General features: G+C 55.0%; 1 protein-coding gene across 3 annotated transcripts in view; it reads right to left on the bottom strand.

Annotated features, from left to right (window-relative positions):
- PRDM15 (PR/SET domain 15) overlaps positions 1-27504 on the bottom strand; it is a 65004-nt gene that overhangs the window by 32393 nt on the left and 5107 nt on the right. The window contains exons 1-7 of one of the 3 annotated variants that reach the window (XM_041735208.1): positions 20799-20830; positions 12622-12667; positions 11813-11906; positions 9852-10005; positions 7571-7823; positions 2332-2433; positions 763-987 (exon numbers count right to left, since the gene is read on the bottom strand). In XM_041735208.1, coding sequence (XP_041591142.1) covers positions 763-987; positions 2332-2433; positions 7571-7823; positions 9852-10005; positions 11813-11906; positions 12622-12658 — 865 coding nt within the window. In that variant the 5' untranslated portion in view covers positions 12659-12667; positions 20799-20830. Of the gene's footprint in view, positions 1-762; positions 988-2331; positions 2434-7570; positions 7824-9851; positions 10006-11812; positions 11907-12621; positions 12668-20798; positions 20831-27504 lie in introns of those variants that run through there. The other 2 variants (XM_041735207.1, XM_041735209.1) reach the window with 2 other exon arrangements.

Below are 27504 nucleotides of genomic sequence, written 5' to 3'. Positions count from 1 at the left end.
CCACCCTCTCCATCTGCCGGCCCCTCCCCCAGGACCACCCTCTCCACCTGCTGGCCCCTCCCCCAGGACCACCCTCTCCACCTGCCGGCCCCTCCCCCAGGACCACCCTCTCCACCTGCCGGCCCCTCCCCCAGGACCACCCTCTCCACCTGCCGGCTCCTCCCCCAGGACCACCCTCTCCACCTGCCGGCTCCTCCCCCAGGACCACCCTCTCCACCTGCCGGCCCCTCCCCCAGGACCACCCTCTCCATCTGCCGGCTCCTCCCTCAGGACCACCCTCTCCACCTGCCGGCTCCTCCCCCCAGGACCACCCTCTCCACCTCCTGGCTCCTCCCCCAGGACCACCCTCTCCACCTCCTGGCTCCTCCCCCAGGACCACTCTCTCCACCTGCCGGCTCCTCCCCCAGGACCAGCCCTCTCCCTCCCACCAGCTCCTCCCCCAGGACCACCCTCTCCACCTGCTGGCCCCTCCCCCAGGACCACCCTCTCCATCTGCCGGCCCCTCCCCCAGGACCACCCTCTCCACCTGCCGGCCCCTCCCCCAGGACCACCCTCTCCACCTACCGGCCCCTCCCCCAGGACCACCCTCTCCACCTGCCGGCCCCTCCCCCAGGACCACCCTCTCCACCTACCGGCTCCTCCCCCAGGACCACCCTCTCCACCTGCCGGCTCCTCCCCCAGGACCACCCTCTCCACCTGCCGGCCCCTCCCCCAGGACCACCCTCTCCACCTGCCGGCCCCTCCCCCAGGACCAGCCCTCACCTGCAGGCTCCTTGCCTTCTATGATATCTAGTGGCTGCTCAGGTTTTGATGCTTTGGGTTTTCTCCCTCTTCGAGGCTTTTTCTTCTGCTCTTTGGTGGCACTGACACTCTTGGGAGCCGCAGGAGGCTCCCCTCGGGGCACTTCTGGTTCCTTCTCAGGAGCTGCTTCGTGCTGGCTGGCTGGGGGAAGGCTTTTGGCTTGTTCCAAGTGGCCCAACAGGTGCTCTGCAGCAGAGGGAAGCAAATGCACAGGGACATGAGGCAGCCCGTCCGTGTGCCCACTGCCTTCCCCATTTTGTCTGTTTTTAACTTCATTTGCCAACATTAGGAGCTTCCACAGGCAAATAAACTTTATTTCCACTGCTTTTGAAAATTAAAGCACTTTTACTGCACCAAACAGGACTACTATTTCAAAAGCTAAATTAGGTGATAAAACCAGGGCTGGCTCAAAGTGCACACCGTTTTATAAAAAGTACAAGCACGTATACACGTGTCTGTGCAAGGAAAAACTGCAGAAGGGCGGGCGTCCCAACACGGCACTGCGGCTCTCTCCAGACGCTGGCACTACAACACTCATTTTCTTCTTCATACCTACTTATATTTTCCAACGTTCGTGATGAATTTATACCACAATTACTTAAAAATGTAGCCTCTACAGAGAAACAGTGAGAAATAGCCACCTTGTGAGAAACAATATTGTCTTTTAAAAAAAAAAAAATACTGCACAAAGGCAAAAACCCTCTTGTTCCACTTTCAACTGAAGAAGGCCCCTCCAAGGCCCCCCCAAAGGAATGATAACTACAAAGCCACAGGAGCCAGGCAGGCAGGGATGGGTACCGAGTTCAAGAGACGAGTGCTCTTCAATGAAGGCCTGCAGGGCACCAGGAAGGAGGAGGGGGGGACGACCCACGGGCCAGGTGGGGAGCAACACTCAAAGGACCGACGGCACCGGTGCGCACATTGAGGCCAACGGCCGGTCCTCCCCATTGAGAATCTTAACCGGCTCACACAAGTACTCAGCACGAAGGGGCTGTTACTTCTTCATTTGTTGCATATTTAGGGTCATTGGGGTGGGGTAAGTGCCCTCTAGGAGCTGGATCCAGGGAGGGAAAGAAAATGCAAAAGCAAACACAGCATAATGCGCCACGTGTTTTGGGAAGGGCTTGGCAGTTCGGCCACACAGCAGAACAAGCCATCGATGAGCCCACCTGCCTGACAACACCTGGAAAGGCTGGATCAAACACAGAGCCTGGCCGCCCCCACCGCGGAGCCTAAAGAGAAAGAAGATGCGCAGCAGGAACCTCGTTGAAGGCCAAGTGTAAAGGCAGGAGCTGACGGAGGTCCCGGTGTAGGGCCTGGGGTGCTCACACGTGAGCACCTCTGGGGAACACGGCTGGGGTCTACACAGCGGCCCACCCAAAGTCAGGGAACATCCGGCCGACCGTGCGTCGCCACCTGTGCAAAGGGACAGCGTGGAAACGACAGCGCCGCTTGGAGCACACGCGGGAGCGCGCCCCGCCTGGACTTTTCAATTGCACTTGGCAACCCCGTGGGCACGCCGGCGCTTACCATTCAAGAGCTGCAGCTCCAGGAAGGTGGCGGAACACACTTTACACACCCACTGGCTGGGCTCTGACTCCACGGCGGCGCTGCTTTCTGGGGTGCCTGCAGCTTCAAAAGAGCGGAGGAAAGGGTGATGCACAGCAGCGCGTCCCCCCGCCCCCCGAAGCCCAGCGCCCCGGGGCCCGCGCTATCAAGGCAGTAACCACAGCTCCCCTCTCCGTGTTGCTCCCGGGGCTTCGCACGCGTGGACACCTCGGGTCCCCAGGGACGTCCCCGTTTCACAGGTGAGGAAACTGATCACAGAGAGGTGGAGCTGGAGCAGCCCAGTGCGGGGTCTGTCCCCAGTCCCAGAAACGGGACTTCCTCCAAGACGCCGGGCGGGTGGGACCAGACGCATCCCCTTTCACGACTTCAAGAAAAAAAAAAACCACAACCCTGCAGACCAAACGGCATTCCTCAATCTCTCTCTGGTTCACATAAGATACAGTAAAAGCCGACAGAGGCTGTCAGTGGGCCTGTGCCCGATGTGGCCGCGGCTCTTGTCCTGTGTTGTCCAATGGAACTTTCTGTGATGACACAACCGCTCTGAAAACACTGCGCCATCTGGGGTGGCAGCCGCGGTGGCTAGTGCCCCTAAGCAATTGAGGTTTTAATTTTGTTTCATTTGCATTAAAATTGAAGTGGCGACCCCAGAGCAGGGGACCCCGGTGCAGGGCCAGGCTCTGAGCCCCTCTTCCTTACACCCCAAAGAAGTCTGGGCAGGGTTCACGCAACAGGGGGACCCTGGCTGTGCAGAGGGGACCTGCAGCCACCTTCGATAAGAAAATATGACTAATGCTCCTGCAGGATCTAAAAATTGGGGGTGAGCGTTCTCAGGGAGCCTCCGTTCGTGATCTCCTGGTCCAGCCCCGTCCGGCCCCATCCGACAGCCCCCGCCCCGAGCCCTCGCCACCGCGTCCACTCGGCCACTGCACAGCCTGTGTTGACACTCACGCCCCATCACAAGCAACACTCCAGGGGTCACTCATTCCACAAACTCCTGCGTCCTTAGAAAAATCATCCAGGATTGCAATTGCCCGGCGCACTCGATACCGGTACCAGGACAAAGCGCAGGTCCCTGACAAGACTTTCCGTATCAGATGCTAGCAACAAGGTTGCAAAGGCTGGAAGAACAAGGTGCAGGCACCACCACAGCTGTTTGTGTCTCTTCTGAGCCTCCGGAGTTGATGATGAGGGGAAAATAAGAGTGTGATGCGAAATGCTCGGTTCTAACAGCCAGAGCAGGAGGGGTCCGGAGCGGGTGCCGTGGGGGGCAGCACGGTTAGGGGATGCTCCAGCCAGCCGGCCGGCCCTCTCCTCTCCTCGCCCCCCGAGAATCCGCTGCATGAAGACCAGGACGCGATCATGGATGAATGGGAGCCGGGGCCCCCAATTCCCGCTTCTCGCTCACATTCTCAAACAGGCACGGCCCTAGAGAGCGAGGAGACCCTCGCACGTGACGGGTTCAGAAGGGATGACGAGTGGGTTAGCCAGAAGGACACCGGCGAATCCAGGTCATTTCTTCAGGTCCCACTGGGCTGCCTGCCGTCTCCAGCAGGATGGTCCCCACCCGCCGCGAATGGGATTCAAACTAACCTGACACTACAGGAAGCCTCGTCAACCGGCGATCTGAGGCTCGTCGATGGAACCAGCTAGAAGAACCAGTCGTGAGCCCTGTCCCCTCGTCAAGGGAAGAACTCTATCTTCCAAAAATTATCTTTAAAGGACCAGGATTTTTTTTTTTTTTTAAGAACAGCAATGAGCCGACAGTCAGAAGGCGATTATTATTATTATTATTATTATTTAGAAGGCGATTCTTGATGGCCAATCGCAGACACATCCGGCAGAAGAGAAGCGTCAAAGCAAGAGAAACGCCATGTGGCCACAGATGATGCCACAGGCGGAGCGGCAGCAGGTGAATACTTAAGACTGCAGAGAGTCACGGAAATGGGGATCTAACGTGATCCCCACAAACGTGTTCACGTTTTATCGCTTTCATTAGAAAAGTGGTTTTGAAAATCTGTTGACGGCACCTGCTGACAAGAGCCGATGCGAACCCCTTGCCATGCTTCCTGGGCCCGTCCTTCAGCGGTCAACGCCAGGCCCTCAGTGCAAAGAAAGAAAATCAACTTAGATGCGAGGTCAAAGCAAAAAAAGAAAAAGAGAGAGAGAGAGAGAGAGAGAGAGAGAGAGAGAGAGAACTGCAAATTTCCGACCCGGAAAAAAATTGTAAGAGGTTTTTTTTTTTTTTTTTTTTTTGAGGATGTGTCTGCTCCCCCGACTTTGCTGTGTGTTTCGAGGTCAGCTCTGCCACCTGCGTATTGGCTGATTTCTAGAACAAAGATGGATTTCGGAGCAAATGTGAAAAAGAGACGGAATGAAGGTAATTGAGCCTCCGCAGTTCTGATGCTCACCAAGAAAGATTCTGAGTCATGTATGGGAAGACAGCTCCTGGTCCACCCCCCCCCCCCACCCCCCCACACACACAATTCTTCTAGAACACAGTGGTGGTCCCCAAGGCCTGCCCACCTTGCCCTGTCCCACGGCCACTGGCCCCAAGGCACAGTGATGGCCACAAGAGGGCCCCTTCCCTCCACTCACTGCTGGGGCTCAAGGACATGCAGACCTGAGGTCTCATCACGGGGAAGGAGAGGTTAAGCCCTCTCCCGACCTGTCCTGACCTGTCGGATCCAGGTCATCAGAATGACACAGAGGACCAGCTTCCTGTCCAGGTAACAGTGTCAAGAACTTTCATGGCAGTTCTATGAAATACTTTTGGGCTATTTCTCCCCAAACAGAGTGAAAAAAACCCTACAAAGTATTTCTAAAATTTCAGAGCGCCTTATTTGCTCTCCTGATTCAAATTGTCATTTAGGGGGATGGTGCCTTCTAGCGGATGGGGACGTGATGACCAGTCGTGTCCCCCGTTCTTGGAAGGAACACACACAGGACGAATGACAGCCAACTCAGGACTCCCCAGGAGGGTGGCTGGGGGGACACAAGGAGGCAGCTGTACTGGTCGACACAGTCCAGGCTAAATTCATGAAAATCTACCTTCTCACACTCAGCTTCAGGTTCGAGTTCTCCTGTAGGTAAAAGCAAGCAGAACAACAACCTTGTTCCGACGTGGCCCTGGAGTGTCGTGGGCCGTGAGACCCCGCGCAGGACCCAGCTGACGAGGTCAGCCTCTCCTACCCTGACCCCAGTGTGCAGTCTGGCCGGTCCCGGGGGCACACGCGCATCAGCTGGAGGGCCCGAAGGGATCCTGCCCGTGACAAAGCCCAGTCAGGAAGATCCAGGAGATCTTGCACGGCACCCGTGAGCACAGCCACACCATGCTCAAAAGTGAAGCCTGGCCCAGCAGGACGCGCCACTGCCTCCCTGGGGCCAGGCCAGGCACCTGCTTTCAGCAAATCCTAAAGGATGGGCTTAGGAGACTCCGGGTGTGGGTCTCTCCAAATCCCTCCTGTCCCCTTCACCCCACAAAGCTCCTGGTCTCCCTCTGAGTATCCCCGCAAAGGTGGCAAGCTCCTCTGCCAGCAGAGCCACGGGGCAGGCCTTCAGGCCAGCTGGCTCCCTGCCCACATTCCCCGAGGGCACCCTCGTGGCTCACACTCCACCTCTCAGCCCCCCAGCTCATAGTGGATACAAGAGGCATCCCCCAAAATTCACATCTGCCTGCCATCTTTGGACAGGGCCTTTGCAGATATCTTTAAGATGGGGTCATACGTGTAGGGCAGACCCTTGATCCAGTGACTGGTGTCCCTATAAGAGAGAACACAGAGACACAGCAGCGAGAAAGCCACACGAGGGCAGGGCCAGGGATCGGGGTGATGCCACCTACAAGCCAAGGGCTGCTGGCAGCACCCGAAGCTGCGAGAGGCCTCTAGGAGGAACCGGCCCTGCCAACAGCAGAGCCTGGACTTCAGGCTCCGCGGCTGGGAGAGCCTTCTGCTGCTCGAGCCTGCTGAAGGTCTGCTTGGTTCGGGCAGCCGCCTGGACTCCTCTCACATCACCGGCACAGGGACGGCCGGGAGGGCTCCCCGGGGCGGCAGGCCACAAAGCTGCAACCACACGGGACAGGCCGCAGCCTTCCAGAGCTGCTTTATATCACATCGGGCTCACACTAAAAAGGAAACCCATCTTCTTGTCAGAATCCCGCAGCGTGGGCGCGCGTCCGAGAGAAAGAGGGTTATCTATGCCCCCTGAGCAAGTAACTGTGCCAACAACAGGTGCGACCGCCCCTGGCGGCCTCAGGCGAGGATATGAACCACTGTGCGCGCACGCCAAAGACGAGGCCTGGCGGCGGCGACGAGCTCATGTGGTCTCAGGTTGAGGCGCAAGGACTCACGATGGGGACGGGGCAGGACGGATTTAAGCTCCACGGGCCCCCTTCCCACGGTGATGCCCCACACCCTGGGGTGGCAGGACACAAAGCTGGGGGTGCTTTTCCAACGGGAACGGTGGATTTGGGCAAATCACACATATGACCTTCACTGGGTCTTTCCTGGAACATGTGTGCTCACACATGCACACGTGAGCACAGATGCACACACGCATGCATACACACCTGTACACACCTGAGCACATACATACACACATCCTCACATGCACACGTGAGCATAGATGCAGACGCACTTGCACACACATGCATACACACCTGCACACACCTGAGCACGTACATACGCACACACTCACACACACATGTGAGCACAGGTGCACACACGAGCACACCTGCACACACACACAGGCACACACATGCGTCCTTGAGCACACCCCAAATCTAGAGGAGGCTGCCACAGGGTAGAGAGCCCCAGCCTGGAGCCAGATTCCAGGTTGAATCCCGACTCCTCCGTCTCCTGCTCTGTGACTCAGGGCAGGCTCCCTAACCTCTCTGCACTCCATTTCCTCTGCCCCCAAAACAGAGATAATCGCCCCACCTTGCAGGATGGTGGGTGCAGAGGAATTATAGCGTAGAAAGCCCTGCGGGCAGAGCTGAGTATCAGCCTGCTGTGTCCTAGCACCCGAGTTCCCATGGGACACTTCCCACCAGCCAGTGTCGGGCTCAGGGGTGAGCCCAGACATTTAACTAGCAGTACGACAGACCCGACCCCGGGGGGTCAAGGGCAGCCGCCCCTCCTCCCCACACCACACCGGCCTGCCAGCATCGTCCCCCCCGGACACTGGGCACAGGGGCAGCACGTACCATGGGCACCGGGGCAGGCCTGCTTCAGCATGGGCTTGTCCATCTTCTTGGCGTAGAAGGCCGCGTACCACACGCGCAGCTCAGCGCCGGGGGGGATGTCCCTCGAGGTGGTGAAGTACACGTCATTGCCGTGCTGGTAGGCCGTCAGGTTCTGGTGCTCAGGCCCCACCGCTGGCCGCACAAGCATCATCCAGTTGCAGTCGTCCTCATTGGAGGTGTCGAAGCACACGGGGTGCCCATCCTTCTGGAACACCTAAGGGTGGGCATGGCCACCAAGGGGCCAGGGAAGGAGCTGGTTACCTGACGTCTGCAGGTCAGCGTGGGGAGGGGGCGCCAACCAGCCCACACCGGGCTGCACCAGAGGCCAGATCAGGCTCCACACAGAACCTGATCCAGGGCTCATCGGGGGACCTGAGTTCTGTGCACAGCCCAGGTAGGAACAGAGAAGTCTTAGGTCTACCCATGGTCCAGGTACAGAGGGTGGACACTCAAGCACTCATCAGGTTCCAAGTGGGCCCAGTGACACCTGAGTTCTACTCCTGGTGCAGGTGTCACCCGACACCTGGATGCAGTGCATGGCCCAGCTGGGAAGGAGGCTGCCTAAGGTCTGCCGCGTGGTCTGGGTGGGCACCAGGACACCCGCGCTCTTCCCCGCTCTCACAGGTGTGTCTGCTGAGTCCAGCCAGCCCTCAGAGGCTGCGCCCTTGCCTGTAACACTGCGCTGCTGCTTAATCGATGGCAGCAGCGAGGAATGTCAACATTCTGGGGTTGGGGTAACCACATGAGTAGAGGGGGGTCTGGGGCTCTCTCTGCTTTTCCTGCACGGGCTCCCCACTGCCGATGAGCCAGAGGCCCCCTCTGAGGCGGGAGCGCTTGAGGGCAGCTGGTGTGGGCTGTGCTCCCGGGAGCCTCTGCACTCACCACGGTGGGCAGAGAGCCCCCCACCCCCCAGGGCACATGGGCGCTCAATGCTGAGGGCACTGAGAACAAGTTCGTGTCAGACCTCAAGAACCGAGTCACTGAAAAAAATAAAAATAAAAAAAAAAATAAATAAAAAAAAAAAAAAGAACCGAGTCACTGAAGGAAGCCAAAACGGGCACATAGGACTCTTCCCAAGGGGCCTCGTCCCAACCACGCACCCACAGCAACCACGTGCATTCATGGGCCCCGGGTCCTGCGAAGGATGGCAACCAATAGCCTTTGCGGGGCTTGGCTTCAGGCTTCTGTATTCCTTCACATAAAACAGACTTTCCTGGGACGCCTGGATGGCTCAGCAGTTGAGCGTCTGCCTTCAGCTCAGGTCGTGACCCCAGGGTCCTGGGTTCGAGTCCCACATTGAGCTCCCCACAGGGACCCTGCTTCTGCCTCTGCCTATGTCTCTTTCTGTGTCTCTCATGAATAAACAAAATGTTACAAAATTTTTTTCTTTCATTTCTTTTGTTTGCAAACAAATCAAATAGCTTTCCTTCCTCCCCATTTTGCTGAAGTCTGCCCTGTGAGCTCAACTTTTCCAAGAACTGCCCGAAGCTACCCATTTCATGTCTGTCCTGGAACACGCGGGTCTCTGCCTAGGGCTGCTAGGAAAAACTCTCTCTGTGGGTCACTGCAGCAGGACCAGCGCCCTGGTCCTCACTGTTCATTCACAGACGTTTCTGGAGGCGTATCTGGCCCGGGCACATGCTCGGGACGGGGACAGAACCGGAGTCTCCTGGCCTCACGACGCTTCCATACGTCTTCCTTCGAGAACTCAAAGCCTTCCTGTAACTTACATCCATCCTGTTAAGCTCAATTTCACACAAAATTTGTCTTTTCTCAGTCCAATGTGCTTTCCTAGAGCTGATAAACTTTGCACTGGTGTCTCTTCACTGCTTAAAGGAAACCCCTTCCTTTTGAAAGCACTTTGTGAGTACCCATCGCCTGGCTCTGGTGTGAGAGCGGCTGTGCCTACACGGCCCCAGGAGGTGCAGGCAGCGGCCCCCGGAGGCTGTACCCAGCCCAGGTCGTGAGGGAAGTAAAGGCGGCGCTGTGGTCTTGCACACATTTGCCACATGCTGTCTTCGGTGGTTGGCAACGTTGCAAAGTGCAAATTGCTTGCTTAACTTTAACGCTTTTGTGATACAAAAACAAACTAAAATCAAACACGAACCAGGGGCTTGGAAGAAAGCGGAACTAGGGTCTCTGAAGCGGCTGAAGTCACAGATCGGTCAGCTGAACACGTGGCTCCCCTTGCCCGGGTAGCAGGCCTCACCCATCCCCGAGCCCCCACGGGCCCTGCCTTTACCTTCAGTGGAAATGCAGATTCCTTCTCCCATTTGGCAACCCTCCTTGACTCAAATGGACCAAACTGTGTTCTCTTGACAAGCTGAGTCACGGCAAACACTCCTTCGGCCCCGTCTTCCAGTCTCCTGATCTCCAGGTTGGAAGGGAGGGATGACCTAGAAATGGAATAGGAGGCCCTCAGCTCCGAGCACTGCCGGCCGAGGACAGCCCCCCATGGCAGGGACAGTTGGTTAAGAAGGCCCCAAAGCTCATTCTTGCTGCAATGCCATCCTCGGGGGTGACCAAGAGCTTCCTACTGGGGACAGAGGTGGTGAGGGCCCAGTGGCCAGTGTGCACCCAGCTCTGGACTGGCCCCAGGGACTTCACAGGACTCACCCAGAGCACACAAGGAGGAAGGGGCCATTGACTAAAGGCTGTGTTTGAAATCCCCACCCAGGGGACCAACCACCACTTCGCCATCAGGGGTGGGCTGCGACAGCAGAGATGCATGGGACCGAGCTCTGGTCCCCGGAGCCACACAGCCTGGGGAGAGGTGGGGAGCTCCACGATGAGGCACCACGGGCAAAGCACCACGAGAAAGGAGAAAGTGCCACGGCATTCCCAGGAGTGGAACAGGGTTTCCAGGCAGGCTGAATGGGCCAGCAGAGGACGCTTTTACCTAAACTATGAGAGTGTCAAGGACAGGGCACTGGAGGAGGAAGGCCTGTGAGCTAGGACCCCGACATGAGCTAAGGCTGGGGACAAGCCAGTGCTTCCTTGGAAGCCGTGATGGCTCTGCCTGCTCCCTGCACTCACCACCCTGGGTCCCACCTTTGCCCACAGTGGGCATCTGTCAGGCCCAGATCCGGGCTGCCGGGAAAACTGAATGAGCCGACTTGCAGCCTTGGCCCGCCGGCTCTTCACGGCTGCCCTGCTGTGTCTCGGCCAGCTTGGCCCCGAGGGACTCTGAACTAGAGCAAGACATTCGCTCTGAAGCCTTCGAAACGTGTGTTGGCTCATGCCGGTGGTTGGCTACTCCATTCACAGTGGGATGGAAATGACAGATGCCCTCTGGAACCTGAGGACAGGCAGGCGCCAAGCCCCGCCTTCTCCTTTTGCGGTTTCCTCCTGTGACATCATGATTTCTAAGAAATATACATTTGGTCATTCAGATGGCCAAAGACACTTCTCAGACCTAAGTGCTCCACCCATAGTTCCTGAAAACACTTCAGAGCCATAAAGGGGAAATAGGTGTCTGGTCACTAATGAAGGTGACCTCTGGCCCCCCACCCCAGGGCGGGTGCTGTGCCCGGAGGGCCGGCCACGTGGGTGCAGGATTGGAGCTTCCGGCCCCGCCTTCACCCCAACCTCCAGGGTGGGAGAGGGGCTGGAGGCTGGGTCACCCAGTGGCCCATGACTCAGTCAGTCCTGCCTGTGTAATGAAGGCTCCGTGAAACCCAAAAGGACTGGGTAGGGAGCTTCTAGGTCGGTGAGCTTGTAGGGGCGGGGGGTGGGTGCAGGGGAGGGCAGGGGAGCTCCCCGTCCTTTCCTGGGACCCCCACCCCCTTCACGTCTCTCCATCTGGCTGTTCGTTCATATACATCATCGATCACATCCTTTAGCAGGCTGGTTACTAAGCGCTGCCCGGGGTTCTGTGAGCCGCTCCAGCAACGTGGAAGCAGGAGGCCGAGGAGCTCCAATCTGTGGCGTGGGGCAGAGGCTCATGTGGGAGCCAGGGGCGTGCGGCCGGCGTTGGGAGGGGGGTGCAGAGTGGGCTCGGGTGACTGGGCCCTGCACGTGGGGTCCGATGCCGTCTCCGGGCAGACAGGGTCGGAGCTGAGCCCTGCCGGTGTCTGAGAACTGCCTGGGCTTGTAGGGGGAGCCCCCATGTCGAAACCGGACCCGGGGAACCCGAAAAGGCGTAGAGCTCAACTCTGTCGGACAGGAAGGACTATAAACAAACAGCTCAAGGCAGCCACTCACCGCGCCCTGCTTAACACAAAGGAGTCTTTGACCATGACCACAGGGCCCAGCTCAGGACATTCAGAGTCGTGGTACTGGCTGCAGTCCTCGCACCCTGCAACAGACCCGAGAGCATCAGAGGGGACACAGTGCTGGGAGGGGGGCCCCCCAGGGACACCGCAGGCTCCCTGCCCGACGGGGGTGATCGACGGTGCCCCCCCACAAATATAACAACGGTGCAAACACAGGATGTGGCCCCCAAGGAAAAGATCTTGCCTGATGGCACATTTCAACGTATGTGGTTACTCTGTGGGGACAAAGAACTAGATCTTCCCAAGGAACGAGAATAAATGGAAATTCACCTATTTAACCTGTTTACCATAAATCTAACACACCATAAATCTCTTTTTAAACCCCTGGCATACTTTTCTGAATCAAGTGCCACCCCCCGCCAAGTCCCCTTGGCTCAGAGTTCTGAGAAAGATGATCCTTTTAACACCACACTCTGGCAGCGCATTTCTCGCGCAATAAACTTGTTTCTTTTTATTTTTAACGTTAAATTCAATTTGCCAACATAGAGTGTGACGCCCAGTGCTCATCCCATCAGGTGCCCCTCCTCAATGCCCGTCACCCGGTTACCCCGTCCCCCCCCACTCACCTCCCCTCCAGCCACTGTGTCTTTTAAATTTGTTTCTTAAAGCAAGCAAAGTCATTTAAATTTAAAAAGAAACAGCTTTTCTGTGATATAAAAACAAAACGTGGATGTGGCTTTGCTGGGACAGTAAGTGGCGCGGCCATCTGTGCTCAAGGACAGGCCAGGGGCTACTTACAAATGAACATGATCTCCTCGCTCCCGTCTTCGGCCATTTCTGACACCTGCCAGGAAACAAGGGCCTGTTGTTAGTGACGAGCTTTTTTGCCAGAGCAATCTGTAAGGACGATTCCTGTGAAAGGCTCCTCGAGGGACCTTACGTGGGGTTTTAAAGGCGTTGTGCAGGGGCCTCCCCTTTATTGTGATGAGGCTGGGGGCGCTGAGACGTTTTCTCACCTAAAAAATGTCGTTTTTTATTAAAAGCAAGTGATTTGAGGAGCACCTGGGTGGCTCAGTGGCTGAGCGTTGCTCTTTGGCCCAGGGCGTGACCCCGGGGTCCTGGGATCGAGTCCTGCATCGGGCTCCCCGCAGGGAGCCTGCTTCTCCCTCTGCCTGTGTCTCTGCCTCTCTCTGTGTGTGTCTCTCATGAATAAGTAAGTCATCTTAAAAAAAAAAAAAAAAAGAAATGATTTGAATGCCCGCTAGATTAGAAAGTCTTTATGAGCTCAGACTTTCATCTTTCTATATTAGTCACTGGGTTCCATTTGTAAAATAAACACATCACCGTGTTTAAAAGTCGGTTTCCTACTGTGACTTCCGGTTCTCTTTCCTCTGTCACTGGACTGTGAACTCCTCTCCAGGGCAATCATGTCTAGTACAACCTCTATCTTCTTTCAGCTGCTACCTTGTGTCTGACACCCAGTGCACACCCATGTCTCCTGGGAACCAGAGCAACTCACGGCATCGTGGAGCCGAGTGCTCGCCACATAAAACACTATCAGATCAGTCACTTCTGTTTTCGACTGATCCTGTGAGGTTAGAACCCCCCACACTTATTTAAGGGGTGACCTGGACATGTTAATTCTGGGGCCTAGATTCTTTGACCTATAAAATGGAAATAAAAATGCTCACCTAATTCAAAGACCTATACTCTGAAAACCAGAAAACACTGGTGAAAGAAACTGAAGATGCTGCAAACAAATGGAAAGACATCCCATGCTCATGGATCCGAATAACAAGTATCGTTCAAGTGTCTATACCACCCAAAGCATTCTACACACTTAATGTGATCCCTATCAAAGCACCAACAGCATTTTTCACAGAACTAAAACAAATAATCCTAAAATGTGCATGGAACCACAAAACACCCCAAATTGACAACGCAACCTAGAAAAAAGGAAAAACTGGAGACATCACAATCCCAGATTTCAAGATACACTACAAAGCTGGAGTGATCAAAACAGTATGGTACTGGCACAAAAACAGACACACAGATCAGTGGAAAAGGATAGAGATCCCAGAAATAAATACATGATTATACGGTCAATTTATCTTCAACAAATGAGGCAAGAATATGCAACAGGAAAAAGACAAATAGTGTTGGCAACACTGATCAGCCATCTGCAGAAGAATGAAACTGGACCACTTTCTTACACCAAACACAAAATAAACTCAAAATGGATTAAAGACCTAAAAGTAAGACCTGAAACCATAGAAATCCTAGAGGAGAGCACAGGCAGTAATTTCTCTGACATCGGCCATATCAACATGTTTCTAGGAATGTCTCCTAAAGCAAAGAAAATAAAAGCAAAAATGAACTATCGGGAAGCTTCTGCACAGTAAAGGAAAACAATCAACAAAACAAAAAGACAACTTACTGAATGGGAGAAGATATTTGTAAATGACATATCCGATAAAGAGTCATTGAAAAGAACTGCTACTACAACTCAACATCCAAAAAACCAGATAATCCAACTAAAAAATGGGCAGAAGACGTGAACAGACATTTCTCTAAAGAGGGTATCCAGACGGCCAACAGACACGTGTGAAGATATCTATCTGTTCATCATCACTTATCATCAACCAGGAAATCACCCCCCACCTGTCGGGATGGCCAAACACAACAATACAAGAAACAACAGGTGTTGGCGAGAATGTGGAGAAGGGGGAACCCTCGTGTGCTGTTGGTGGGAATGCAAGCTGGGGCAGCCACTGTGGAAAAGGTATGGAGGTTCCTCAAAAAGTTAAGAATAGAGCTACCCTATGATCCAGTAATTCCATTACTATTTACCCAAAGAATATGAAAATACTAATTCAAGGGAATGCATACACTCTGTTTACAGCATTATCTACGATAGCCAAGATGTGGGAACAGCCTAAGTGTCCATCAACTGATGAATGGGGACGCCTGGGTGGTTCAGCGGTTGAGCGCCTGCCTTCGGCTCAGGTCGTGATCCTGGGGTCCTGGGATCAAGTCCCGCATCAGGCTCCCTGCATGGAGCCTGCTTCTCCCCCTGCCTCTGCCTCTCTATGTCTCTCATGAATAAATAAATAAACATCTTTACATAAAAACTTGATGAATGGATAAAGAAGATGTGACATATATGTATATATACGTATGCATAAACACATATATATATATACACACACGTATGCACCTGTATGTAAACATATATTATATGTGTATATACAGACACACAATGGAATATTACTGATGCCATAGAAAGAATGAAATCTTGCCATTTGCCACAACATGGACGGGTCTACAGGGTATAATGCTAAGTGAGATAAGTCAGAGAAAAACAAATACCACATGATTTCATCCATATGTGGAATTTAAGAAACAAGCAAAGAAAAAAAAAAAGAGACAAACCAAAACGCAGATTCCTAAGTACAGAGAACACACTGCGGTCACCAGAGGGGATGTGGGCGGGAGGATGGGTGAGACAGGTGATGGGGAGTAAGAGGTACACCTGCCACGATGAGCACTGGGCAATGTGTGAAGCGCTGAATCACCACATTGCACACCTAAAACTATCATAACACTGTATGTTAAGCATAGTGTAATTAAAATAGGGGTTTTTTTTTTAATGCTCACTTCATATAGTTTTAGGGGGAACATAAAGTATAAAGTACCATACACCCAGCCTGCACTAAAAATAATAATTCCTCTTCTCTCTCACTTGCTCTATCGCCCAAGGAAGCTGACCCGGCACAGCCTTCCTGCACCCCACCTCTCGTCGGAGCCCCTCTGTATTGCTAGGTTCTTTTTTGGGAAAGTATGCAGGTTGGCTACCTCCTGAATGCTGATTTCACAAGGCCTCTGTCCCCATTCCATCCCCAGCAGCAGCCTGAAGAATGAAAAGCAGACAATGCAGAGTCCAAATGAAAACTCAGATTCCCCGAACACGTTTATGTGAGCAGAGAAGAGAGAGTCACAGACTACACTGTGGAAGACTTGATTTAGCAACGAGGAGACAAGGCAGAGAGATGGGATTTCCAATCTGCCTTGAAAGTGCCAAGGAGAGATCCTGGGTGGCTCAGCGGTTTGGCACCTGCCTTCGGCCCAAGGCGTGATCCCGGAGTCCTGGGATTGAGTCCCGCGTCGGGCTCCCTGCATGGGGCCTGCATCTCCCTCTGCCTGTGTCTCTGCCTCTCTCTGTGTGTCTCTCATGAATGAAAGAATGAATGAATGAATGAATGAATGAATAAAATTTTAAAAAAAAAGTGCCAAGGACCAGGGCATCTGGTGGCTCCGTCAGTTAGGCGTCCTACTCTTGATTTCAGCTCAGGTCATGACCTCAGGGTCCTGGGACCAAGCCCTGCATCAGGCGAGAAGCCTGCTAAGTTTCTCTCTCTCCCTCTCTCTCTCTGCCTTCCCCACATCCCCTTCAAAAAAAAAGAAAAACAAGTATTAAAGATCAATAACCAGGGTGTTTACTTTTCTAAACACAGCCCACTATTTTTCTGGAACATCTACTTAAGTTAAAAGGTATCTCATGTGGCTGTGAGTTGAGCTGTGGTTTAACTTAAGGCTTCCTGGCAGATGGGTACCAGGGGTGTGGTCAGGGGCCAATCTGGGATGGGGACAGGAGCAGGTCCCCGAGCAGAAGGCGAAGAGGGGCAAAGAGGCAGAAGGAACATGTGGAAACCTGCTTTCATGAGTTGCTGAAGTGCCCCGAGGAGCCTGAGAACCATCTACCTGCCGGCATGAACCCTTCCACCTGCCGGCACTGCCTCCCAATGACGAGGGTCCTGCCAAGGCAAGAGCAGGCTCTGAAGAGGCTGCCCAGAGCTGCAGGCTCGGGGCAGACAGAGTGTGGGGTCCCTATAGCACCTGCGAGCGTGGGACTGTGCAGACAAGGTCAACAGCCTCAAGTATTCTTGAGGCCCGCCGAGCCCTGGGGGCTGCCTCTTTCCTGGCAGCACCTGCCTCTGCTCTGCACCCCTCGGCAAGGGGTGGGGGGCGTGAATCTGAGTCTCCTGCCCCTGGAGTGGCCCCCAAAGAAGCGGCTCCTCCAAGCACACAGCTGGGGCAGGAAACCCAGGCGACTTGGTTTTCACTGTGGCCACGGGAAGAATATGAGAACAGCAGGAAACAGCGGGAGGCTCAGGCCTTTTTACCACCAGCGCTGTCGGTATACCGAAATGTCAGTCCCGGGAAAGAACATTCCTTATTAGAAGCCTCCGATCCCTGAAACACGGGCTCCACAATGGTTCTCTGCAGCCCAGGAAACAGATCACAGCCACCCTGGACAGCGAGCGGGTCAGGCCTGAAGGGAGGGGGCACCTGGACCTCCGTGCCCTTCGCAAAATGCCCTTCGCGCTCAGGAGGGAAGCCCTGTCTCCAGACATTCACAGTGCGTAACAAATCCCAGGATGGGAGATTACAGGTAGCATTTTAGGGAAAATAAGCAAAAAAGACAGTAGGTGTGAGAGCTGGCCATTTTAACCACCCATCTGGGAACATTTATGCCAGTGGTTCTCAAAGTGGGGTCCCTGGACCACCACCAGCAGCTCCTGAGAATCAATCAGAAATGCCAGGTTCTCGGGCCCCTCCCCAGACCTGCTGAAGCAGAGACTCCCTGGGATGGGTCCTGGCACTCTGTGCTCAAGAACCCCCAGGTCTGAGCACGGCTGCCGACCCGCACATCTCTCCAGCACACTTATGGTCTCTGCTACAGGGAACCAGCGAACCACGGCTGGGGTCACCGGGAGACCACCCAAATGCATCGGGAAACCACATTTATCATGAAACCACATTTATCATGAAACCACCTTTATCAGCTGGGATCAAACAGGGACTACCTGCGTGTCAGCTGGGGGGCCATGGGGGTGAGGGCGATCCCAGACGAATGTTCTCTGTGGGAGCTCACAGGCAGGCCCCACCGATGTGGGCTGTGAAAATCAGCCTTGGAAAAGAAGACTCCCGTGAGGACCCAGTCTACCCCATTTCAAGCCTCAGCCTAAGCCACAGTAAAGATGCTGCTGGTGATGGAGGGACAGACCCACAGGTCAACGGAAACCGAGAAACAGACCCAAACAAATACGCTCAACTGGTTTTCAGCGGATGCATACATAGAGCAACTCACGAAGGAAGGGCAGAGAGACGGCCTCTCGGCAAGCGGTGTTGGGGCAAGTGGACGAGGGAAAGGGGCCGTAATGAACCGTGATGTCACATCTCATACAGAAATTAACTCCTAATGGATCCTAGACTCAAGACAGCATATAGCAACTTTTTTTTTTTTAAGAAAAATATAAGAGACAATGGTTGAGATCTAGGGTAGGCAATTTTTAGACTTGTCACCAAAAGTGCAGTCTACAAACAGAGAACTAATTAGACTATATCAAAATTTAAAATTTTGCTCAACAGAGGACACTGTGATGAGGGGAAGAAGACCAGCTACAGGCCGGGAGGCATCTCTGCAAACCGCACATCCACACCCGGAAGGTGCAAAGGACTCTCAGAACTCAACAGTCACGTACAAACTTATCCAATCAGTACATGGGCGGAAGACATGACGGTCATTTCTCCGGTGAACATATATAAATGACAAATGAGCACAGGAAAAGGTGCCCGACCCCATTTGCCGCCAGGGAAATGCGGTCACAGCACATCACTGAGATGCGGGCACACACCTGTCGGCACACACCTGCCGGCGCGGCGCAGGATGAGCACTCGTGTGTGGCTGGCGGGAGCGGAGACCGTGTGGCAGTTTCTGATGAAACCAACACGCACTTGGCCTCTGACCCGGCCACCGCGCTCGTGGGCACTTAGCCCAGAGAAAACGGCCATCCCCCCAAAAGCCTGAGCACAACTGTTCACAGCAGCCTTGTTCACGACAGCCCAGACTGGAAACAAGCCCCGAGGCCCCCCAACGGGTGACCCAACTGTCTGGGGTCGACCCACAGCCCGGAAGACTTATCTGCAATGAGAAGAAGCGAACCGGTGATATACACACGACGGGCACCGGAGGATTCTCCAGGACGGTGCTGAGGGAAGGACGCCAATCCCAAAAGGTCACGCGCATAGGCTGACCCCATTTATGTAACCTCCCTGAAGCGACAATTCAGAGAGGGGGGACTAGAGTCGTGGCTGGTGGGGGTTCGGGTAGGACGGCAGGTGAGGCTGTGAGGGGGCGGGCGGCAGGAGGGACTCCCGTAGGGGCGGCGGGCCCCGCACCTGCACCGTGTCGCCATCAGCATCCTGGGTGTGACCTCACGCTGGAGCTCTGCACGGTGTCACCAGCCCCGGGGACCCGGGCAGAGGGCACGGGAGATCACGTGGCAGTCTTTCTAACAACTGCAGGGAATCTATGACGATCTCAAACTTCAATTAAAGAAAAGACATGGGAAAAAAAAGAAAAAAAAAAAAGAAAAGACATGGAGGACAGATCGACAGACCCGAAGTGACTGTGAGCCCAGGGTGGGGGTGGAAGCCGAGTGTGCGTGGCCGTCGCTGTGCAGCGGGAAATCCCAAAGCTGGGCGCCTGAGCTCGTTTAAGGAGGCGAGGAGATGCGGACACAGGAACTCAGGGCTGCGGCCAGGGCTGGCTTCCGCGCACGGCCAGCGGGGGCTCCCGGACGGGGACACACGGGGCACATCGGCCCGGGGACGGGGCGCCAGTCTCCAACTCTTCTACAATAAAATTACGTGTACACGGTGCCAACACACACTTGTCCCATGTCTGTTCATCCATCTGCTTGCGAGTCCTTCTACCCGGCTGGCTTTGGATGCGTGTCCTTTTCTGTGCCTCACCTGACTGGTTGCCCGGGACACGGCCGACCACTGTCCACTCTTGTCCCCGTCCCCCAGTCGCCCTCCCAGGGGGATCCGTCCTCCACCCCACCCTAGTCCCGGCTCCCCTGGGGCACAGCCCCCATCCCTTGTCAGCACTCCCCAGGGGACATTCCCCCAGCAGCCACACCCACGTGCCTCTGAGATACACCTGCGCTGCAGGTAATGCCCCACGGAGTCCCACACCTTCGCCTGGAGGCCACGAGCCACTGAATGTGCAAGAAATGAGCACCTGACCTTTCCCGGCTTCCCTGCCCCACGGGGCCCTCCTGTGTCTCCCACATCTTGGAACGTGGGTGTCAGAGACCTGGGCTCGTCCTGCCCCGGGGTCCCTCCCCATGGCCTCCAGCACCTCCCCTGACCACACCCCACCCTCCCCCTCCCAGATGGCTGCTGGGGCCTCTGGCCTTCCTGCTCCCCGCTGGCCGGCCACCCCATTTCCCACACTGCCAAGGGGGCTGCTTCTGGAAACCGGAACCCAACCGTAGTAGCTGCCAGCCAGAAAGCCGACTGGCTTCCCACCGCCCCCGGGGAAGAAAACCCCAGCCCACCAGCCTCTTCTGCCCACCTGCCCCTCACTGAGCCTCTCGGGCCACAGTGGCCTCCTTTTCGTTCCCAGAAACACCAAGCACCTTCCTGCCTCCGGGCCACCCTCACGCGGTTCCCTCTGCCTGGAACCTCCCTCGGCTCTGCCTCTGGCTAACACCTACTCGTTCTTCACATCTTGGCTTAATTGGCACATCTCTGGGGAGGGGTTTCCTGGTCCACCTGCCCAAATTAAGGCCTTGGAACACTTTCTAAAAGCACCCTGCAATTTTCCTTGACCGCGCTTTTGACCACTGTAATCACTTCCGCGTGTTATTTATCTCGTGACCCCACAGGGCCTACAGGGCAAGAGCCGTCAGCCTTGCTGGGCCCGGCAAGGGCCAGGCGTGCGGGGGGTGGGGGGTGGTGACATCTCCTAACAGAGCTGGCCACGTCTCCATGTATGTCCCTGCACTCCCCCTGCTGACCTCTAGATATGGGCAGAGGTCCCCTCCTGGGGTCCAGCCTGCCTCCCGCACTTTGCTTCTCTGCCCCCCCCACCACCCCGTCCTGCTTCCCCGGGAGCCACTCACCCCACATAAGTCCTTCTCTTTCAAGACAGAGCCCAGACTCACCCTCCAGACACCTTCCTCCCCGTCAACCAGTCTCCCTCCCGAAATCCCAAAATGAGGTTGACCCTGCCTATTAAACGGCGATCTCAAGCTGTCATCAATCACAGACGACGTCTGGGTTTTTCTTTTTTACTAGATTTCCAACGGAAGCTCGATCTTGATCTCTCTACTCACTCCCTTTTCAAATTCCTACGCCCTTTGTACGCCACGCTCCATAGACCGTAAGCTTGGGTATCTTTTCACTGGACTCCTCGGTACCTCCGGGTAATTAAGAGTTGGCTAGAAAGCTGGTTCAAAGGCTTCGTTTGTAAAACTTAGGCCAGGAGGTCCAGAAGTTTGCGTAGATTAGCGGTGAGACCTGCGAGAGATTCCTTACATTCCAATCAAGAGACTGTACGTGCTTATCTCACTTCCCCAGTATTTACAGAGCACCTGCTCCGGGCAAGGCTCCAGCACCAGGACTTGGGCTCGGCACCCGCCCCAGGGAGGTCCTTGTCCCGTGTGCCCTTCCGCCCTCCAGGGGTAGCAGCTTGGGCCCGGCCTTGCTTTCATGCTCGCCCTCCACTTCCCAGGACGGTGCTTCCACCCCCCCAGGGAAAGCCTACACACTCCCTCTGGGTACAAAGGGGGAAAGGTCTAAGGAAGGTGCACCGGTTCCGCTGCGCTTACTGGGCAGCTGTGCCCCACTGGGGTCAATCCTAAGGTCACAGTCTGTATGGGGCCTTGGCACGGCTGTCGGAAAGCGCCGAGCCATGCGCGTGTCTCCGATGATGGCCCGTGGGTCACCCACCACCCCCGAGCCTGGCCGCCTTGTGCAGGTGGTGAGGGGACCAGGGTTCATTTCCACAGCTACGGTGTTTATCAGCCAGAACTCTGAGATGCGGGGAAGACGTCCCACCACCACCCTCAGCTCAGAAGGCCCAGAAACCTCAGTGGGACGGTTCTGAGCTTCGCAGGCGTGTTCTATCGAAACACAGCATGGTTCTACAGAACACCAGCCTTCGGGGCCTTCTACAACCTGCCGTGAGTCCAGTTGCGACCTGGAGAGGAAAGAAGCAGCCCTTGTGTTCCAGCACAGAGCGCACAATTCAAACATCCTCAGGAAGACACGTCGGTGTAAAGGGGCCTGGGAACGGGAAAGAAATCCAAGCAGATGAGGCGCCTGGGTGGGCTCAGGGGTTGAGCATCTGCCTTCGGCCCAGGGTGTGATCCGCAGGTCCTGGGATCGAGTCCCACATCAGGCTCCCCGCGTGGAGCCTGCTTCTCCCTCTGCCTGTGTGTCTGCCTCTCTCTGTGTCTCTCTGAATAAATACATAAACCTTAAAAAAATATATATATACACACACACACACACACACACATATCTCCAAGCACTGGGCTCCTCTCTGGACATGGAGCCTACTTAAAAAAATAAATTAAAAAACAAAAAAAAGAAAAAGAAACCCAAGCAGAGCCTCTGTATGACCTCGACAAAAGGTGTGGATGTTTTTTACAAAGATTATTTCGTGTGACTTTGATTACCGTAGGTCCCTCAGACGGGGGGATCCTACTGCATTTGTCCTTGGGCGTCTGTCTGGCCCATGTCACTAAGCACGGTGTCCGCGAGGTTCCTCCACAGGCCAAGAGGCCCTTCCTCTTCAAGCCTGAACACTCCTCCCTCGGACGGCGCAGACAGGCCGTCCACCCACTGATGGACACTTGCGTTGGCCCCACCGCTTGGCTATTGTGACCGATCCTGCTGTGAACGTGGATGTGCAAGTGTCTCTGCAAGTCCCTGCTTCCACTTCTCTGGGTGCAGACCGAGAGCTGGAATTGCCGGATCGTGTGGTGCCACGTTCCACGTTCTGAGGGGCCCCTCCCCCACGACGGTGCACGAGGCTTCCAGCTGCTCCCCATCCTCCCAATACCCGTTGTTTCGTTCCTTTGCTTTTATAGCCGCCATCCCGGTGGATATGAGGTGGAAAAAGATGATCTCTTAACGTGACCTCCAAAAGCACTGGTTCAGAAAAAGCAACCCGTGTTGAAACATTGCACAATGAACACATCACAATCTTAAAACACAGGCGGCCAAAAATAACTCAAAGAGAGAGGCGTTTGCAGCGGAGGCCGTTGACGTAAGTGTGAAATTAAGATTATCTCTCGCCTGCTGGCCTGGCTGGGCCTTCCCTGCCCCTCCCGGGACCATCGATGTGACAGGGGGACGGGCTCGGGAGCGAGATGACGGTGTCCTGGGGGTCTGTGACTGGCTGGGACGATGTACGAGATCCACCTCAGCAGCACAAGTCTAGGGTGAGCCGCACACGCAATATGCTGGGAGCTGTTTGTGCTACATTTTGAAATAATTATAGAATCGCAGGAAATTGCCGAAAGAGCATAGAGAGGCCCCAGTCACCCTTCACTCAGTTTTCCCCGACGGCTGGATCTTACGTAACCGTGGATAACATCACAATTCCTGGGAGCCCTCGGCGCGCTATCAACACCAGGAAGGTGACCTTGGCGAGTGTGTGTGCGCGTCGCTCGATGTCCTTCTATCACAGGGGCAGATCTGTGCAGCCACCTCCACGGTCAAGATGCAGGAGGACTGTCCCACTCGGAGAAGACCTGGCCGCTGTGGGCCCCTCTGCGGTCACACCCCCTCCCGACCCCCCACTCCTAACCGCCCCCCCTCCCGGCAACCACGCATCCAGTCTCCGTCCCTGTAATGCTCTCGTTTCAAAGATGTCGTATAGATGGAATCGTACGCGATGGGATCTTCGGAGATGGGCTTCCGTGTCACTCAGCAAGGTGCCCCTGGGGTCCCTTCAGGTTGTCCCACGGATCCAGGGCAGCCCTTTGCACCGCCGAGTGATGCTCCGTGGTGTGAGCGCTATGCAGCCGGCTGAACCATTCACTCACCGAGGGACCCCTGGGCTTTCCCTCACTTGGGGCTTTTACGCATAAAGCTGCAATGAACAGGCGTGCACGGGTTTCCCGTGGACGTAGCTGTCACTTCTCTGGGATGTATGCCCCCCAAGTGCAAGGGGTCCACCCGGTCACCTACTAAGTGCATGCTAAGGAGTTGTCACGGCATAGGAGAGGCCCACGCCTCCACGTCCTCGCCGGCATCTGGGATTGTCACCGGGTTTGATTCCAGCCCCTCTCACAGATGGACACGGGCACCTCACCAGGGTTTCGCCTTGCACTTCCCTAATGGCTAACAATATCGGACACCTTTTTGTGTGCTGGTTTGCAAATCCTCACCAGTAGAGTGTCCCTCGTGTCCTCTGCCCATTTCCTCAGATTTGTCTTTTTTTTCCCCCAGTGTGTTCTGAAGTTCCCTGTGTATCCCGATCCTTCATCGGAAACGTGGCCCACAAGCATTTTCTCCCTCCCTTCGGCGCTGCTTTCCAGTCTTCCCAGTGAGGTCTCCGCAGAACGAAGGTTTTTAATTTGATCAAGTCCCACCCACGGATTTTCCCCTCTACGGATTATGCTTTCGGTGTCCTGTCCCGTGACCGGTGCGCCAAGCCCTAACTCCCCAAGTGTCCTCCTAGGTTTCATAGGAGAGTCTTGTACATTGACGTGTATTTCCCGTTTGAGTTAATGTTTGTGTAAGACGTGAGGTCAAGGTTCATCCCTGCCTACAGATGAGCAACTGTGTCAGCACCACCGAGCTGCTTTTGTGCGTCTGCCCCCAAACCAGCTCGCCCTGCGTCTGGGTTCTCTCGGCGGGGATCCGTCCCCCATCCCCCGGCCAGCCCCACTCACGGTGGAGAGCACTCAATACCGTCTTAATTACCATAGTTTTGGAATAAGTCTTCCAACTCGGGGGAGCACTTCCCTTTACTTTATTCTTCTTCAAAATGGTTTAAGCCATACTTGTTCCTTTACTCTCTACATAAATTCTAGAACAATCCCGCCTCCGTCTACATGACATCTTGCTGGAATTCATGCATGTAAATTTTGGTTACGCTTTAGTTAATATATCCCAAATATTATCATTTCAATATGATACAAAAAAAAAATAATTAATGAATTTTTTTCATACGTATACGCTTTCCTCACTCAGATCAGCCGTATCAAGTGCTCAGCCCTGGTCTGGAGGCTCAGAGACTTTTTTTTTTAAGCAAGAAGGACATTTTCCTACATTTCCTACATTTGCTACACATGCCGTGAAAATATTAAAAGCATCATGAGAAAAAAAATCATGAGAAGGAAAGAGCAAACAGATGAGAGCTATCTTGACAAACGTGTGCTGCAAGAAAAGTTCCTGAAAAGATGGTCTGGGCGGGACCCCAGGGAAGTAAAGTAGCAGGTGGGCAGAGCAGAATTTGTGAGATTCCCATCCTGGGGTCCTGATTCACAATGACACAGTAAAAAGGCCCTGAGAAGTCCTGCAATTTAAAAAAAAAAAAAATCTCCTGGAATGTGTTTTTGATGCAGCTGTGCTTGAACTTACTTGGACGAGGACACTCGTGCACACGCTGTTTCACATGCTGGAGAACCTCAGCCCAGGGCACAGACTGAGTGCATCAGGGCACATCAGGGCCTGGTCCTGCTGCAGGGCACCCGGGTGTGAGTCTGGCTCTGCCCTGTTCTGGATGTTAGACACCCCCGTGTTAGTTACTTCCTCTCCGTGGGCTTCCGTGCGGCGTGTGTGCACCCGAGCACTGTTTATAAAGCCCCAGGCTGCCGTGCAATGCCACACCCCCTCTCCCTGAGCACTGAGAGCACCATGAGCACGGAGTTTGAGTGTGACAGGCGGCCGCACCCGGCCTGGGCCTCAGGGACCACGTGGGGACCATCCCACGGCCTGGAGACTAGCTTCCGAGAGGCACTTCATCCACCTCGCTGGTTCTCGCTCCAGACTCTGCAGGCTGATAGATGCTCGTGGAAACAGACGCGGGAAGCCGGGTCTAAGTGGGATGGACACAGAACATGGGCCTCTGCCGCGGGCACACATGACCAGGTCAGCAGCTTCCTAAATTAGGGACGGCCTCAGCTCCCCGACAGGTACGTTTCCAGACCCAGGGCCCGGGGACAGGAGGGCCCCTGGGGGACGCAGCACATACCCACATGACCTTCGGGATGGAAACTGGACCCAGCCCCCAGCTCAAGCCACCCTGCTCTGGGCAGGGACCTTGGATGACAGAGCAGCAGGACCTCTTACTCCCTCTTCTTTCTCTTTTTCATCTCAGGTCATTTCCTCTCTAATTAGAGGGAACAGCTACAGGGGCACCTGGGTGGTGCCGTCAGCTGGGCGTCCGACTCTTGACCTGGGCTCAGGTCATGATCTCAGGGTGTTGGGACTGAGCCCTGCACTGGGCTCCGTGCTCGGCGGGGAGTCTGCTAGAGATCCTCTCCCTCCCTCTGCCCTCCTGCCCCTGCTCGCTCTCTCTTGAATAAATAAAGAAATCTTTAAAAAAATAAAAGTGAATAGCCACAAACCAGACACGCACCGTGAAAGCCAAAAGGCAGCCCCTCTACCTCCCTGGTTTCCTATCTGGCCTCCCCGGGGGCCTCTCTCTAGTCTGCATCTTTCTGCTTCCACGACTGGTGAGCACAGGCTCCCACTGGGACCCCCCCGGTGGCTCCCCTCTGGGGGCTGCACCCTTCATGCTTGTGATGAATAGAGACGAATAGACAACTTGCCCACTGTCTCCCCCTGCCCGGCTTCCCCCAACGTAGATTTGGTTCAATCAGCAGATCCGATATCATGACTCTGAAAACACCACGGCCTGCTTGCTCGATCAAATTTATTATTGATACATTTCTAGTAAGACCTGTTAAAGGGTAATGATTTATTTTTTCTTATTAGTTCTTATTTCCTGCACATACTTTGTTGCTGGCTGTGTATATTAGATTTCGTTGTGTGATGTTGCATAGGGTAGGTCACGTTGGTTGTGTGTGGCTCTGGCGCAGTGAACAACCTTCGCGGAGGTGTGGGTTGTTTCGTGTAGGTCTCGTCTGGTTAGTCGACTTTTGTGTATCGTTTCGTGTCGACTTGGTGTGGTGCGTAGATTCTGCTGCGTGCGTTGTTTCGTAGGTCCTGTTGCTGCTTATGTGCAGCTCTTGTCGTGGGATGTTTGCGGAGAGCTTGGGTTTGCAGATTTTGTGGACTTGTTTCACGGCGGTCTTACGTTGTTGTCGGTGCAGGCCTTGTGCGTGTTGGAGAGTAGATCGTGTTGTACTGTCTGTGTCTGTGTCTCTGTCGTGTGTGCATGTGCAGACGCTGTTGGTGGCGGATGTGGCAGTGTTGGGGTGACGTGCCCACGGCTACCTCTTCCCACGTCCCGTAACCGCTCCTCCTCACGGTCTGTCTGCCCCACGGCCCTCCCGAGCCTGCCCTGGAGGCCTGACCTAGGCGCCCAGACTCCTGACTCCTGAGCGCCCTGGCCTCCATCCTGGGTCCACTCTCAATCAGGGGGCCCAGTGCCCTATGGTTTCCTCGGAGGGGTGCACAGAGGCACGTCTTTGGAGAAGACTTGCTGTGTTTGCAGACGTCTTTATTGGAGTCTCTGAATGGTTTGCAGGGCACACGGTCATGTTCACCCAGACCGAGAAGGCAGGACGCCACGGTCCCCCCCAGTGTCTAGCATTGCAGGGGAGGGCCGTCACCATCCTCGCTGGCGAGCCTCTGTCTGGGACTCCCTGCCTCCAGAAGCTTTCAGATCTTCTGTCTCCCTCT

This window comes from Vulpes lagopus, chromosome 20 (assembly GCF_018345385.1).
Source record: "Vulpes lagopus strain Blue_001 chromosome 20, ASM1834538v1, whole genome shotgun sequence".
NCBI lineage: Eukaryota > Metazoa > Chordata > Mammalia > Carnivora > Canidae > Vulpes > Vulpes lagopus.
This window is presented reverse-complemented; position numbering and strand designations above follow the sequence as displayed.